Source organism: Rattus rattus, chromosome 6, assembly GCF_011064425.1.
Source record: "Rattus rattus isolate New Zealand chromosome 6, Rrattus_CSIRO_v1, whole genome shotgun sequence".
In the NCBI taxonomy this organism is placed as follows: Eukaryota; Metazoa; Chordata; class Mammalia; order Rodentia; family Muridae; genus Rattus; species Rattus rattus.
The window spans coordinates 89,527,678-89,543,426 of record NC_046159.1 but is presented as its reverse complement, the minus strand read 5'-3'; the positions used below and the strand labels follow the sequence as shown (position 1 = coordinate 89,543,426).

The 15,749-nt window shown below is 47.0% G+C and overlaps 1 protein-coding gene across 1 annotated transcript in view; it reads left to right on the top strand.

Moving 5' to 3' along the window:
• Snx10 (sorting nexin 10) overlaps positions 1–15,749 on the top strand; it is a 44,532-nt gene that overhangs the window by 2,669 nt on the left and 26,114 nt on the right. Inside the window, exon 2 of the mRNA XM_032906518.1 lies at positions 15,690–15,736. Coding sequence (XP_032762409.1) covers positions 15,713–15,736 — 24 coding nt within the window. The 5' untranslated portion in view covers positions 15,690–15,712. The remainder of the gene's footprint in view (positions 1–15,689; positions 15,737–15,749) is intronic.

Sequence of the window (15,749 nt, the reverse complement as noted above, 5' to 3'; positions counted from 1 at the left end):
TTCCAGAAGAGAGCATTGGATCCCTTCTAACTGGAGTTCCAGATAGCTGTGAGCTACCAAGGGAGTGCTGGGATCACACGTGGGTCTTCTGGAACATCAAGTGTTCTTAACAACTGAGCCAATATGCAATTACATTTTTAACTTACAAAAGTAATGTTGGCTTGTAAGGTTTTGATAATCTAGAGGGTATAATTCCCTGGTTCTGTTTACATTAGCGTACATCCTTCTGTGTGTATACATTTTCATCTTTGCGTATATAAAGATCTAAGTATGTAGTGTGCTATGAGTCTCCTCCCACAACTGAGTCCTTTTCCCTTTCCCTCTCTGAATCATGTAACCTGTGACAGCAACTGAGCAGTGAAGGAGATATTTATTCTTGGCTAAGAATAGCGGAAGAGGGCTGAAAACTCGTGTCAGTCTCTCCACCTTGGGTGGGTGGGTGATGAGGGCAGCGATATCGCTTCTGGGGGTGGGTGGAGAGTTTCTGCAACTGTAGGAGTCTCATCCTTTTGTCTTTCATGTTTGTTGTTTGTTTTGCAGTTGTTAACTATCGTAGCCCTATGAGTGTGTCATTTTGCATGCACAGGGTCATAAAGAAATGAGAGAGCTGGGCTGTGGTGGTATGTGCCTTTAATCCCAGCACTTGGGAGGCAGTGGCAGTCAGATTTGAGTTCCAAACCAGTCTGGTGGAGAGAGAGAGGAGAGACAGAGAGAGAGGAGAGAGAGAGAGAGAGAGAGAGAGAGAGAGAGAGAGAGAGAGAGAGAGAGAGAGAGAGACACACAGAGGGAGTGTTAGTTCCAGGACAGCCAGGGCGCTGCACAGAGAAACAAACAAACAAGCGAGAGGTTGTCTAGTGGTCACTCTGACAGCCATCTTAGATCTGACAGAAATATTAGTCAGCCTATCTGAAGAGGACTTCTGCTACCCAGGGAATCTGTCGTCAAAGATAGATAAGACCAAAGCAGGTAGAGATTCAGCCGACACTGCAGTGCTCAGTGAGCCGCAGCTAGGCAGTATCCTTACGTCAGACGGAGAATTACACTTCAGATGGGTGCGGGTGTGGCTGCTCTTTCCATTTCTGGGTCATGGATGTCCCCCTGGCTCAGCATTTACACAGTTGCCTCTTTCTTTCAAACTACAGGGCTTACCACAAGCGTGTTGCATTTAACAGGCATTTGCTTGCATTTCGGTTCTCTTAGCTTTGTCAGTTACAAGCATGGATGCCTGTGGATGCCGCTCAGTGGTACTGCATCCACTGTGAACAAGTTTTCCTGGGAATGTTTTGCACTGGTCTGATCTAGAACACCTGCTCGGAACCCCAGCAACAGGCCTCACCTGGGCAAGCCTTGGTCTGCCCCTTGCGGGAATTACTGTGTAGCCACTATTAGGACAGCTACAGCCGTGGGTTTGGCAGGACAAAACTGAGGAGGGAGGGGGAAATCAGAGCCTGGCGGAGACAGAGCTCATGGGGTGGGGATGTTGGCTGCAGTGAGAGTTCTGGAGACAGGGGACAGGTTAGGAAAAGAGGTGAAGGGGAAAGGAGGGGTCTGCCCAGGGAGGAGAGAACCCCAAGGGATGGATGGTTTCCGAAGAGCTTCAGTAAGGATAGACCTGTGTGCCTGGGGAGTGGGGAGGGTTGTGGACAATAGACCAAGCAAGGGGTCAGGCTCATGGTTTTCAGAAGGCATTTATTGAGATAGGTTTCATAAAGTTTATCCATTCAAACTATACAATTCAATGGTCTTTAGTATACTCACAGTCGTGGGTGGCTGTTGATATAGTCAACTTTAGAATAGTTTCATTAACTTAAAAAAAAAAATCCACCTCTGTACTTGTCAGTTATCACTTCCTAGGTCCCATGGGGTTCCTCTATTTCTCTGCCAGCCCTAACTCCTGATGTACAGTACATCCTGTCTCTGTCTCTGTAGATACCTCCGTTCTGGACTTCCACGTGAATGGAGGAGTCATTCATATGTGGACTTCTGGAACCAGCTTCCTTCCGTCAGTGTGGTGCTGCTAAGAACTATCTAACGTATACAGTGTGTCAGAACCGCACACCATTCTTTTAATGTTCCCTTGTGTGGACGTACCAGGGTTTGTTTATCTGTTTATCTACTGGTGGAATTTGGGACTGGCTTCCTTTTGTGAGTTATGTGGCTATGTGGTTATGTGGTTATGCTCACACGTAGGCTTTTGTGATGGTGTTTTCCTTACTCTTGGATATGTACCTAGGCGCTGAATCTGAGCCAGGGGGTAACTCCGTGGTTGCTTAAAAACAGCCAGAGTTGCTGTACCAGTTCTCATGTGCACCAAGGGTCCCGGTGTCTTTGTATTTTGTCAACATTTGTTATCCAGCCTTTTGCTTCTCACTTCCCGCCTCATGGGAAATGTACTTCTGTTCTGGTCTTTTCGTTTCCCTTGATTATGGTGTTGTCAAGCTGCCATTCCTGTGCTTACTGACTGTCCACGTAGCTTCCTTGCAGAAATGTCTGTTGGGAGTCCTTTGCCTCTTTGAATTGGGTTGTAAGAGTTCCTTATATATGGGCTGGAGAGACGGCTCAGCAGTTAAGAGCACTGACTGCTCTTCTAGAGGTTCTGAGTTCAATTCCCAGCAACCACATGGTGGCTCACGACCATCTGTAATGGGATCTGATGTCCCCTTTTGGTGTGTCTGAAGACAGCGACAGTGTTCTTACATATAATAAATAAATCTTTTAAAAAAATAGTTCCTTATAGAAAATGTAAATAAGTCTTATTAAATGTGTACCCAGGGCCTTGTGCTGGGTGACCGTTATAGGCTCTGTTTTGGTTTTAGGAGCCTTTTCTTTGCTCTTGGTAGATGACAAGCTCTGCGGTCGTGTGGTGGCTGTGATAGCTTGACAGCTCCCGACCTTTCTGTGTGGGTTTGGAGATAGGATCTCCTTGATAGGTGCCCTAGATCGGCTTTGAACTTGGCCTCCTCCTGTCTTCCCTCCTCAGTAGCTGGGGTCACAGACCTGTGTGCTACCTTGCCAAGTTTGTACTAAAAACACTCTTCGTGAGGTTAGGCTTAATTGTTTTTTGTAGTTTATGTTGCTGCTACCTTATCTGAAAATCATTTGCTAAATCTAAGGGCATGGGAGTTTACTCCTTTTTCTTTTACTTTTCTTCTTCTTTTAAATAGGAGGGGTTTCCGTTTTAGCACCCTGGGGATTAAAGCCAGGTCTGAGGCTTCTGGGCACGCACTCTACCACTGAGCTACTTCCCTAGACTTGGAGTTGACTTTAACACACGACAGAAGGGGGCATTCTCTTGCATTGATCTTGCACTATTTGTTGAAAATACTCTTCCTGCATCGAGTGTTTTTGAAACCCTCTTGCTTCTTTTTTTTTTTTTTTTCTTTTTTTCGGAGCTGGGGACCGAACCCAGGGCCTTGCGCTTACTAGGCAAGCGCTCTACCACTGAGCTAAATCCCCAACCCCTACCCTCTTGCTTCTTACTGCTGGGATAAAACACCGTCATGAAGGGACGACGTCAGGTCAGGAGCCTGGAGTCAGGAACTGAAGCAGAGGCCATGGAGGAGTGCTGCTCGCTGGCTGCTCACTGGCTTGCTCCCGTGGCTTACTCAGCCTGCCTTCTTAGAGAACTCAGAAACCTCTGCCAGAGAGAGGACCGTCCGTCCGCAGTGGGCTGGGCCCTTCCCCGTCAATCAAGAAAGCAAGAAAGTGCGCCACAGCCTGGCCTGCAGGCCACTCTGATAAAGGCATTTTCTCACTTGAATTTCCTTCTTCTCAGATGACTCTGGCTTGTGTCAGGTTGAAAAAGCTAACCAGTATACGGTCAAAGAGCATCTGACCGCAGAAGTCTGGTTTACCCGCTTCCTTTGCCCATGGCCTGTAGCATCGCCTCAGCGCGGCCGCTTGGGGTTGGTTTGAGCATCAGGAAGTGGAAGCCCTTCCTGCTTCCTTTTCTGGAATGTTTCGACTATACTAGGTCTCTTGTCAGCAAGTAAAGAGTCTACATCTGAGTATAAACTGTGGGGTAACCTAGGCCGGCCTGCAACCCATTATACAGCTGGGACTGGCCTCACACTTACGGCAGTCCCCCAGCCGCAGACACTTACACACTGGGGTTATAGATGTGAGCTGCTACACTCGGTTCAGAAAGTCATGCAGGAAGACGTCGCTGGGTTAGCGAATGCCCATCTGCAGTGGGCAGCCTTTCATCCTGGTGTTTTCTGAGCCACAGACATAGGATGTTTTCTCCATAGTTAGGTTTTCTTTAGTTTTCCTCTCATGAGGGCCAGGAAGGGCTGCTGTGACTGTGTCATGTGTAGCCAAGGCTGACTTTGAACTCCTGATCCTCCATGTTCCAAGTGCTGAGATTTCTTTAAATTTTAACAGTGTTTTGTCTGTTAGTATTTTTGGAAGTTTTGCTTTATTTTATTTTATTTAGTCTCATACAATTCATGCTTGCCTGGGACTTGCTATTATGGTCCTGATCTTCCTGACTCACCACCTTCCTCTACCCCCCAAAAGTACTAAGCTTGTATAAGTCTGTGCCTCCACTCCACACCAGGTGAGACCCTATCTTTAAAAAAATAAAAAGATCCTTTGGCCAGGACCAGGAGGGCCCTAGAGAACTCCTAACACCCGGCTGTCAGTCAGTTTCCCCTCTTTATTTACTTGCTGATTTCTGAGACAGGGTCGTACTTGGTAGCCCAGGTCAGCTTGGACCGAGTGGCATCCTTCTGCCTCGGCCTCCTGAAGAAGAGCAGGGCAGGATCACAGGCACGCACTACCACACCTCATTTACCAGCTCTTCTGAAACAGAAATAAACAAGAGGGCCTCAAATAGATCATGATCGAAGGGAGCCATGTTAGCTGAAGCTCAATGAGAAGGTGGGAGGGGTACTTTCTAGGAGGCGAGGGCCGTTTCTGCCCGAGGATATCACTACCCATAAGGACATCCTCTTTACCACACACTGCTCTGGTGACCGCCCTGGGTGGCCACCCTGGCCTTCCTCTATTGTTCCTTGTACCGACTTTCACCTTTCCCCCTCACGGTCTGTTCATTCCCCTTACCGTATTGCAATGGCGTCTTTTCTAGCGTGTGGAGGAAAGGGCGCCGATCCCCACGCGCTCAGCATGCAGATCTGCACCCAGTTCCAAGCAGAATGTTGCCAAGATAGTTGTGAAGTTCATTTTATTTTTTCTTGTCTGCTAATTTTACATCTTAAATTTGGTCACGTTTGGCACCATGTTTAATTTCTTACACATGCTGTAGAGATTTGAACATCAGTGCTTTGTTGATTTTCCCATACAAACAGCCTCTAACAGTCTCTGGTGGTTTGAATAGAAATGGCTCATAGGCTCATATATTTGAATGTTTGGGGTTCCAAGTCAAGTGGGCTGTTAAGGAAAGAGTAGGAGGTGTGACCTTGTTGGGGGAGCTGTGTCACTGGGGGTGAACTTTGAGGTTTCAAAAACCCACACCACTACATGTGGTCATACACCACAACTGTTGCCTTACCTTCTGCCTTGATGACCAAGGACTAATTCTCAAATCGTAAGCAGGCTCCCAGGTAGTGTTTGCTAGCTTTATCTCTCCCTCTCCTCTCCTCCCCTCCCCCCCCCCCCCCTCCCCCTTCCTCCCCTCCCCCCCCCCCCCCCCTCCCCTCCCCCCCTCCCCTCCCTCTCCTCCCTCTCCTCCCTCTCCTCCCTCCCTCCCTCCCTCCCTCCCTCCTTTCTTTCTTTCTTTCTTTCTTTCTTTCTTTCTTTCTTTCTTTCTTTCTTTCTTTTTTCTTTCTTCATGGTTTCTCTATGTAGGCTTGGCTGTCCAGGAGCTCACTATGTAGACCAGGCTGGCCCCAGACTCAGAGATCTGCCTGGGATTAAAGGCCTGTGGCACCACGTCCTGCTAGTGTTTCTTTTTTTTTTTTTTTCTTTTTTCTTTTCTTTTTTTCGGAGTTGGGGACCGAACCCAGGGCCTTGCGCTTGCTGGGCAAGCGCTCTACCCCTGAGCTAAATCCCCAACCCCCCTGCTAGTGTTTCTTTATAGGTTGCCTTGGTCATGGTGTCTGCTCACCATGGCCACGGAGCAGTGACTCAGACAGAATTGTGGCATGCTAGCTCAGTGCATGCAGGTCATGAGACCCAGCAGCACACACAGGTCTGGGACCGGCTTTGTTCGGCTCCATACCTTTTCTCCACATCTCTTTACTGTTAACCTCTGAGCCGTTTCTCTGGGTCATCCTTATCTCTCCCATTTCCTGTGAGCACCTTGCAGCCTATTTCCCCATGCAGTGCTCCAGTTCCTGGTTCAAATGCAGGGATAGAGCTATCATTATCTAACCGCGGGGCGGTACCTGAGGCTCCGGGCTTGTGGGTTGGCTTCTCTGGACTCCCAACTCACATCCTTGGTGTTGCAACTCATGCTGAGAGAGGGTCACAAAAGTGGGGTTAAGGTCACGTAGCTCTGTCCTTTGAGAGCCCTGGGAGCCCTGGAGATGTGCGGGAGAGTGCTTGTCCTGCCCAGTGCAGTGCAGAGGGCAGAGACAGCAGGTAAGAAAACTGCTCCTCAGAAAAGGGTGAAATATCTAGTATCCTTGAGAACATGAGCATAAGAAGCCAGCAGTAATTTAAAACTTTAAATGAGAAAAGTAGCTGAGGATCTTATGAGGAAGCAGAGCACCGAAAAGTGAAGCTAACTTAGTTCCTGTGTGTGTTTGGGTGGGGGGGGGAGAGAGAGAGAGAGAGAGAGAGAGAGAGAGAGAGAGATGTGTGTGAGTGTGTGTGTGTGGTGTGTGATGTATGTGTGTGTGTGTGTGTGTGTGTGGTGTGTGTGTGTGAGTGACTGCGTGTGTGTGTAGTGGGTGTGTGTGTGGTGGGATGTGGGGGTGTGTGGGGTGGATGTGTGAGTGTGTGTGTGGTGTGTGTGAGTGTGTGTGTGTGAGTGTGTATGTGTGTGTGTGAGTGTGTGTGGGGGGGGGGAGGGGGTGGGGGGTGTGGGTGTGTGTGGTGTGTGTGGCGTGTGTGTGTGTGGGGGTGTGGGTGGGGGGTGGGTGGGGGGTGTGTGGGTGTTTGGTGTTGTGGTGGGGGTGGGGGTTGGGGGGAGGTGTGGTGGTGTGTGTGTGTGTGGTGTGTGTGTGTGAGTGTGTGTGTATGAGCGTGTGTGTGGTGGTGTGTGTGGTGTGTGTGAGTGTGTGTGGCGTGTGAGTGTGTGTGGTGTGTGAGTGTGTGTGGCGTGTGAGTGTGTGTGTGCGTGTGTGAGTATGTGGAGTGTGTGGCGTGTGGTGTGTGTGGTGTGTGTGTATGAACGTGTGTGTGAGTGAGTGTGTGTGAGTGTGTGTGAGTGTGTGTTTGAATGTCTGTGTGCTCCATAACATCGAATTTGTTGGTTATCTGACTACTTGAAGGAGTTGGTTCCACTGTTTGGGTCCAGGGGTTGAATTTAGGTTGCCATGCTTGGCAGTGAGCACCTTTATCTGTTAAGTCATGTTTCTTGTCCCTGTATTTCTTTTATTAATTTTAAAAGATTTATTTTATTTTATGTATATGAGTGTTTTGCCTGCATGCATGTTTGTACATACCTGGCACCCAGGTCAGAAGAGGGCACTGGATCCCCTGGAACTGGAGTTATAGATGACTGTGAGTCACCATGTGGGTCTTGGGAACCCAGCGTCACTGAGCTGTTTTTCCAGCCCCATCTATCTCTCTCTCTCTCTCTCTTTCTCTCTCTCTCTCTCTCTCTCCCTCCCTCCTCTCTCCCTCCTCTCTCTCTCTCTCTCTCTCTCTCTCTCTCTCTCTCTCTCTCTTTCTTTCTTTCTTTCTTTCTTTCTTTCTTTTGAGTAAACATCTCAATGGGCATTCCCAGTTAGTCTGGAATGTGCTATGTAGACCAGGTTGGCCTCAAACTCAGAAATCTACCTGCTTCTGGGATTAAAGGCACACATCACCATTCCTAGGTATTGGTTGTTTTTTTTTGGTTGTTGTTGTTGTTTTTGGAGACAGGGTCTCACTGTAATGCAGGCTGGCCTGGAGCTTGCCTGCCTCCGCTTGCCCAGTGCTAGGATGTGTCGTTTAGGCACAGCACAGTGGGCAGGTCTGTTGACGTGCATGGACTCTGCACAAACGCACTGAGCTGTTTAGGTTGTTCTCTGAGGTCATTTTAGTGAGTTAAAGAATATATACAATTTACAGACACTTGTGAAATGTAAGCTTGAATTGCCTCTTTTAGAATTTTTTGAGACATGGTCTCATTGTGTAGCTCAGACGGTCCTTGAGTTCGTGATCCTCTTGCCTAAGTTCTGGGATAACCACAACCAGCTTGGGCCTCATTCTTTTTCATGGTGTTGACATAGCTCATATTCCTATTGATAATATCTAATTTTCATTTCTAATGATTCTTGTCAATAGCGGATATGTCACCAAAGCTTTACTTTTTTTTTTTTTTTTTTTTTTTTTTCTTTTTTTCGAGCTGGGGACCGAACCCAGGGCCTTAAGCTTAGCAAGCGCTCTACCACTGAGCTTAAATCCCCAACCCCAAAGCTTTACTTTTATTCTCTAAAACTTATTTTTACATGTGCGGATTTTGGCCTGCATGTATGCCTTTGGGCCGTGCGTGTGCCTTGTGCCCCAGGTGACCAGAAGAAGGAACCAGATCATGGAACTGGTGTCACAGAAGGTTGTGAGCCACCATGTGGGTGCTGGGAAATCAAATTTGGGTCACCCTGGAAGAGCAGCCAGTGCTCTTAACCACTGACCTGTCTGTCTCTCTAGCCCCAAATCCTTAATTTTAAAAGGACAGCTATGTTATCCGGTGTCTTCGGGCTTCTATTAATGGAAGGTTTAAGCATTTAAATCTACTTTAGAATTTTTAAAAATTGCTAACTCTTGACTGTGGACATGAAACTTAACTATCTCACCCATCTGGTGCACACACAGCTCAGTTGTGTGTCATGCACTCGTGTGTGCCACACCCTTCCACCCCTTTTTCTCTGGGAGAACTGAAACTAGAGATGGCTCAGTGGTTAAGAGCTCGGACTCTTCCAGAGATCCTGAGTTCAAATCCCAGCAACCACATGGTGGCTCACAATCATCCGTAATGAGATCTGATGCCCTCTTCTGGTGTGTCTGAAGACAGCTACAGTGTACTTATATATAATAAATAAATACATCTTTAAAGACAAACAAACAAGTGTGGGCCATTTCCTCTTGCACCCTAGCCCTGCCTTCTTCCTGTATGAATCTGACTAGGTTAAAAGTCTCACGGGAGGGGGGTTGGCAGTAGCTCAGCTTGTAAAGTGCTTGCTATGCAAACATGAGGGAGCTAAGTTTGGGTACCCACCACCTGTGTAAAACGTGTTGACATTTTGTGTCTCCAGTGCAGGAGCAAAGAGGCTCCTTGGAGCTTCCTGGCTAGCTAATTGGGGAGCACAAGGTTCAGTCAAGGAATTTGTCTCTATAAAGATGACAGAGGGATAGAAGAAGACACTTGACATTAACCTCTGGCCTCTACTTTCACACACAGGTACATATGTACTTACAACACTCTCTCTCTCTCTCTCTCTCTCTCTCTCTCTCTCTCTCTCTCTCTCTCTCACACACACACACACACACACACACACACACACACACACACACACACACCCCATCTCATATCAGTGGAATCATGAAGGCTTGGTCTTTTGTGACCAAGGTTTCCAATTATCCTAATATCTGTAAAGTTACCTGTGTAGCATGTGCAGATCACTTCTGTTTAAGGCTGAACAATATTGTATGCATATTTCACATCTTGTTTATTGACTTGTCGGTCTGTGGACACTTGAATCTTAGCCTTGTGAAGGATTCTGCTATGAACATTTGTATTGTGATGGTTTGTTTATACCATCTATGGAATGGCCTTGTTGGAGTGGGTGTGGCCTTTTCAAAGGAAGGGTGTCACTGTGGGCATGGGCTTTAAGACCCTAATCTTAGCCGCCTGGAAGCCAGTCTTCTCCTAGCTGCCTTTGGAACAAGATGTAGAACTCTCACCTCCTCCTATACTCTGCCTGCCTGGATGCTGCCATGTTCCTGCCTTGATGATATTGGACTGACCCTCTGAACCTGTAAGCCAGCCCCAATCAAATGTCATCCTTCTAAGAGTTGCCTTGGTCATGATGTCTGTTCACAGCAGTAAACCCTAACTAAGACATGAACGAATATCTCCTTGAGATCTTACTTTCCGCTTCTTAAAAAAATACATACTGGGGGCCTGGAAGGATGGGTCAGTGGTTAAGAGCTGCTGGCTGCTCTTCTTTTTTTTTTTTTTTTGGAGCTGGGGACCGAACCCAGGGCCTTGCGCTTGCTAGGCAAGCGCTCTACCACTGAGCTAAATCCCCAACCCCTGGCTGCTCTTCAATAAATAGACCTGGGTTTGATTCCCAGCACCCACGATGTGGATCACAAACATCTGTAACTCCAATTCCATGGGATCTGACACCTTCTTCTGACCTCTGTGGGCAGTAGGCAGGCATGCAGTGTATAGACATACATGCAGGTAAAACACTCATATGCATAAAACAAAATAATACAAAATAAAATATATACTCAGAAGTGGAATTGCTCTGTGTGGGAATTCTATTTTCAAAAATAATATTATCATTATCATTATAATTTATAGCCATATGGTCTTTCTATGCCTGTCCTAGCAATGAATAATGACACAGAGACTTATATCTGTAGTAGCTCTAGGCCTTAGGTCACTCTTGTTCCTAACTAGCTTTTATAACTTATGTTTGCAAGTGGCTAGTTACCTCCTAGCCTCCAGTCACTAGTCCTGGTGGCTGCTTTTTCCTCTGTGTCGGGCCGGCAAATTCTTTCCCAGAGTGCCTAAGTCTGGCTGGAAGTCCCTCCTATTTTCTCCTCCTTTGCTCTGGGTCCTCAGCTTTTTATTAAAACCGATCTGCAGGTGAGAGAAGGAGTGTTTATAAAATATGACACAGACATATGAATAACAATACCAAAGTCTGGTCTGCCTTGGCTCTCTGCTGGCACTGAAACCAGCATTTGAATTAAAAAGATAATCTTTCTACAATGCACAGAAAGATCACCCCAACAATCATCATCATCATCACCACCACCATCATCACCATCACCATCATTATCATCATCATCATCACCATCATCATCATCAACCAAGGGGTATATTATTTAAACACTCGAGGGGTGGGGCATAGCTCAGTGGAGCACATGCCTAGCATGTGTAGGATCCTGAGTTCGATTCTTTGTACCACATGCTCAAATATGACCAGATGTGAACTCCGATGAGCTGACATGATGAGTTGGCAAACGCTGAAGGAAGAAACTTGCTGCAAGAGATAGGGAGAAGGAAGGAGAAGAAGTGGATTGATTGCTTCCTTGTGGAGGTGGAACTGATGGCTTTGCTCATCCTACTGCCTTGGGTAAAGAGCCTCGTGACTCACTGGTTTCAATTTCCAACTTCACCGATTGCTTGTCGTGGGATAGGGGCCTGTGTTCTGGTTTGATCAGTCTGGTGAGCCTGGTGTGAGAGCTCTGGCCAAATCCAGGGCTTTGTGTAAATTTCATTTAAGTACCTTTTTTGGCTTTAGTTTTATGCATTGATTGTTGAAATCCTTGCTTACCTTTCTTTTACAGAAATATTTGTTGGTATAGACTTGCAGAAGCATTTCATGAATTGATCTGACCATCATCCGTCACGTTATAAATAATTTTTATTATTTGACTTACTTATTTACAGTTTTTGTAAATTTATTTTTATCCGTGTGTGTGTGTGTGTGTGTGTGTGTGTGTGTGTGTGTGTGCGCGTGTGTGTATGTGTCTGTGTGCATCAGTGTCTACAGGGGCTGGAAGAGGGCATTTAATGGAATTGGAGTTTACAGGTGGTTGTGACCTACCAGACCTCGGTGCTGGGAACCGAACCTGTGTCCTTTGCCAGAGCAGCAGGTGTTCCTAATGGCTGAGCTATCTTTCCTGGTCCTTTGTCTTTTTTTTTTTTTGAGACAAACCACAGATTTAAATTCTCATGTACGTATATTAATTGCTGGTTTCTCAGTCTTTGTATTGATTTTATATTTTTGTAGGTTGTCATACACTAACTGCTCCTAGGACCTGTTGCCTGTGTGTGGTGCTTAGGAGGCCTCAGTGTTAGAGGCCGTCCTCGCCACAGTGGCCACAGTGTTAACTGCAGCATGGCCTGGGCAGTGCACTGGTCAGGTACAGGGTAGACACACACAGCTTTCCTTCCTGCGTGCTTTCTGGAGGAAGTGCTTCTGAAGGAGTTTTCATCTAGAGGTGGAAAGTTTCTGAGGACTGTAAACCAGCATAGCTCTCAGATGCCTCAGAAACAACCACTTTTCCTTCCTTTCTTCCTTCCCCCTCCTTCCCTCCTTCCTCCTTCCTTCCTTCCTTCCTTCCCTCCTTCCCCCTCCTTCCTTCCTTCCTTCCTCCTCCCTCCTTCCTTCCTTCCTTCCTTCCTTCCTTCTTCCCTCCTTCCGCCCCCTTCCTTTTTTTTTTCTTATTCTTTTTCCTTTTGTTTCTTGAGACAGAGGTTCTCTGTATAGCCCTTGCTGTCCTGGAACTTGCTTTGTAGACCAGGCTGGCCTTGAACTCCAGCTCCTCTGCCTCCTGAGTGCAGGATTAAACGTGTGCACCACCACTCAGTTCAGCTCTTTTTTCCTCTTTCTTAAATACTTTTTTTTTTTTTTTTTTTTTTCGAGCTGGGACCGAACCCAGGGCCTTGCGCTTCCCTAGGCAAGCGCTCTACCACTGAGCTAAATCCCAACCCCTCTTAAATACTTTTGAGACTGACCCAGGATGCTTAGCCAACCCCTTGCATGGGTCCTGTCCCACCGGACCCTTCCTGCCTGGTGTTCTTTTTACCCCTGGATACTAAGATTATGCATGTAACCTTAAAACAACAACAACAACAACAACAACAACAACAACAACAACAACAAAACCAACAAAGTAGCTGGGGGCTGGAGAGATGGCTCAGTGGTTAAGAGCACTGACTGCTCTTCCAGAGGTCCTGAGTTCAATTCCCAGCCACCACATGGTGGCTCACAACCATCTGTAATGGGATCTAATGCCCTCTGTTGGTGTGTCTGAAGACAGCGACAGTGTACTCAAAATAAATAATTCTTAAAAACATAAAAAAATAAAGTCGCTGTGCTGCTCAGTTTTCCATTGTCGCCGACAACCTTACTGGCAGGTGGAGTTGGTTCAGAGGTGTAGTTCTGGGTTGGCCATCTTGTTGCTCCTAGGGCGTGGGGGGACAAATCATGGCCGAATGTGCAGGAAGAGGGAAGGCCGGGGTCCCAGGGACGTCAGGGAAGTGCCTCAGGGATTGTTTCCTTAATCGAATCTCCATCTCCCAAAGATCTGCCACTTGTAGATAACACATAGATCATAGATGTGGAGCTGGGCCTTGAACACGTGGGCCTTCCACAGCTAATCAGGAGTCAGACTGTAATAGTGACCTTTCTGCACGCAGAGTTATAATGAGAAATGAGACATTTGACTGGTCCCTCCCGTAGGACAGTTGTCTCCCGGGATTCTCCTCAGTATTAAGGAGGCGATGTTGAGGGCTAGGACAGTGTACACTGGAGGAGGCAGTGTCAAGGCGACATGGTAAGACAGAGCGGAGAATACTAGAAAGGTCTGTTAGTAGCCCTCTGTTCCCAGGCGTGGGCATCGCTCTTGGGACCTGACCCCATACCCATAGGAGAGATACGGACAAGGGTTTGTTGGACGATTTTCATTTACACTCTTCTTCCTCCCCAGCCCCTGTGCTCCTCCCACTGTGCCCCCCCCCCTGCTCCCCCCTTTCCTCCCCCCAGGGACCTGACCTGCCTGTTTCTGCCTCCCCAGAGCTGAAGCTGCAAATGCATGCCACCATATCTGGCTCTTTATATGGGTGCTAGGGACCAAAGTGAGGCCTTCATGCTTCTTCAGCAAGCACTTTCCTGACTAAGCTGTCACCCATATTTCTAAATCAGCCAATAAAAGGGAGAAAACTTGTTTTCGGAACCCACTCTGAGGTTAGGGATGAACCCACCCATTCTTCCCTTGCGGGTAGATAAAGCTGGGGCTGGGGTGAAGACCTCACCTCTGGCCCATTTATCTCTGCTATGCTGTCATGGAGCCGGTGTAGGGACTGGAGTAGGGAAACAGACGGGCTTGACTTGAAATAGCATTTGTGGTCTTTCCTTTGTTTCAAGACTGTGGTGGGCAACTGTAATTCCTCAGCTACATACAGTGAACATGTCGGGTCTCCCTCACAGGAAATACAGAAAGCCTCATAGTTCTGCTCTGTTGGAGAAATGCTGTAGAACAGGGCACTAGGATAGTAAGGAGAGAGAGAGAGAGAGAAAGAGAGAGAGAGAGAGAGAGAGAGAGAGAGAGAGAGAGTAAATTACAAAAGTATTATAAGATATATATATATATATATATATATGATTTGCTATAATAACCACTTGTAAATATACAAATCATTTGTTGAGATTCAATTGCTTATAGACAATGTATAGCCAGTCTGTAGTGTTCTTTAACTTGTGAACTGAAACTGCCATTGAACACTACCTCTAAGCTGCATCCCTCCCCCCCCAAAAAATTCCTACTATTTTGCTTCTGTCTGTGACAACGGTAGGCGTTTCCTGAATATCTGTGTTTTTGTGATGGTCCCCTTTCCCCTTGACATCATGGCCTCCAGGTTCATCTATGGTGTGTGTCCTTCCAGTCTTGTCACACAGTTCCCTGCCCGTATCATTCCCATGTTGTAATTGTATAGTAATCTCAGAGCTGAGTCTGCTTTGCATCCCGCTAATGCCTGGGTCAGCACATGGTCTCTTATTGTTGAATGAGTGTTTGGACAAATGTATAAGTCCCCACATTCCCAGTTGTACCCCAGGTCATCGTTCTAGTTCACCCCACATAGACCCCTTCTGTATGTGCATCCTGTTTTACTACACATGAGGTCCTCCAAACCAGACAAGTGCATTCTCAGACAATTCTGGAGGCTGGAAGTTCAAAGCTGAGGTCTTAGCAGGATGCTGCTCCCTCTAGAAGTTTAGGAGGGGATCCTACCATGCCTCCTCCCTCTGGGGCTCACTCTGTAGTCCAGGCCGGCCTAGAACTCAAGACAATCCTAGTGTTTCAGCTTCCTGAGTACTGGGACTCCAGGCGTGAGCCACCACACCTGACCCTCGTCTTTCTTTTATGAGGATACTTGTCACTAAGTATGGTGGCAGACACTTTTAAATCCAGGACCTAGAGGTAGGAGGACCAGAACCAGCTAAAAGATGAGTTTAAGGACTGTATCGGATATATGACACCCTATCCCCCAATTTGAAAAAGAGTCTTGTCATTAGATTTAGGACTCACTTTAGTAAGCTAGAATGACTGTCTGTGTACTCTTAACTGCATTTCTGAATAAAGCCACATTCATAGGACCTGGCAGTTGGGGTAGGGATGTCTTTTAGGCAGCTACACTTCAACTCCACCCTCTGAGGTCTGTCTGTCTTGACTGTACATCACACTTTTACATCATCTGTTGTTTTTACAGGGCTGGAGGGAGGGACCTGGAGGTTGTGAATGAGAGATTCAGTTCAGTGAATTGAAGAGTCTGGGGGTGTGGGAGACTTGAGAGTGGAAGTTGATTTCACGAGTATTGATACCTTATTTTTCAGGTTGATCGTGTCCTGAGCTGAAGATGTTCCCAGAACAGCAGAAAGAGGTAAGATGATACC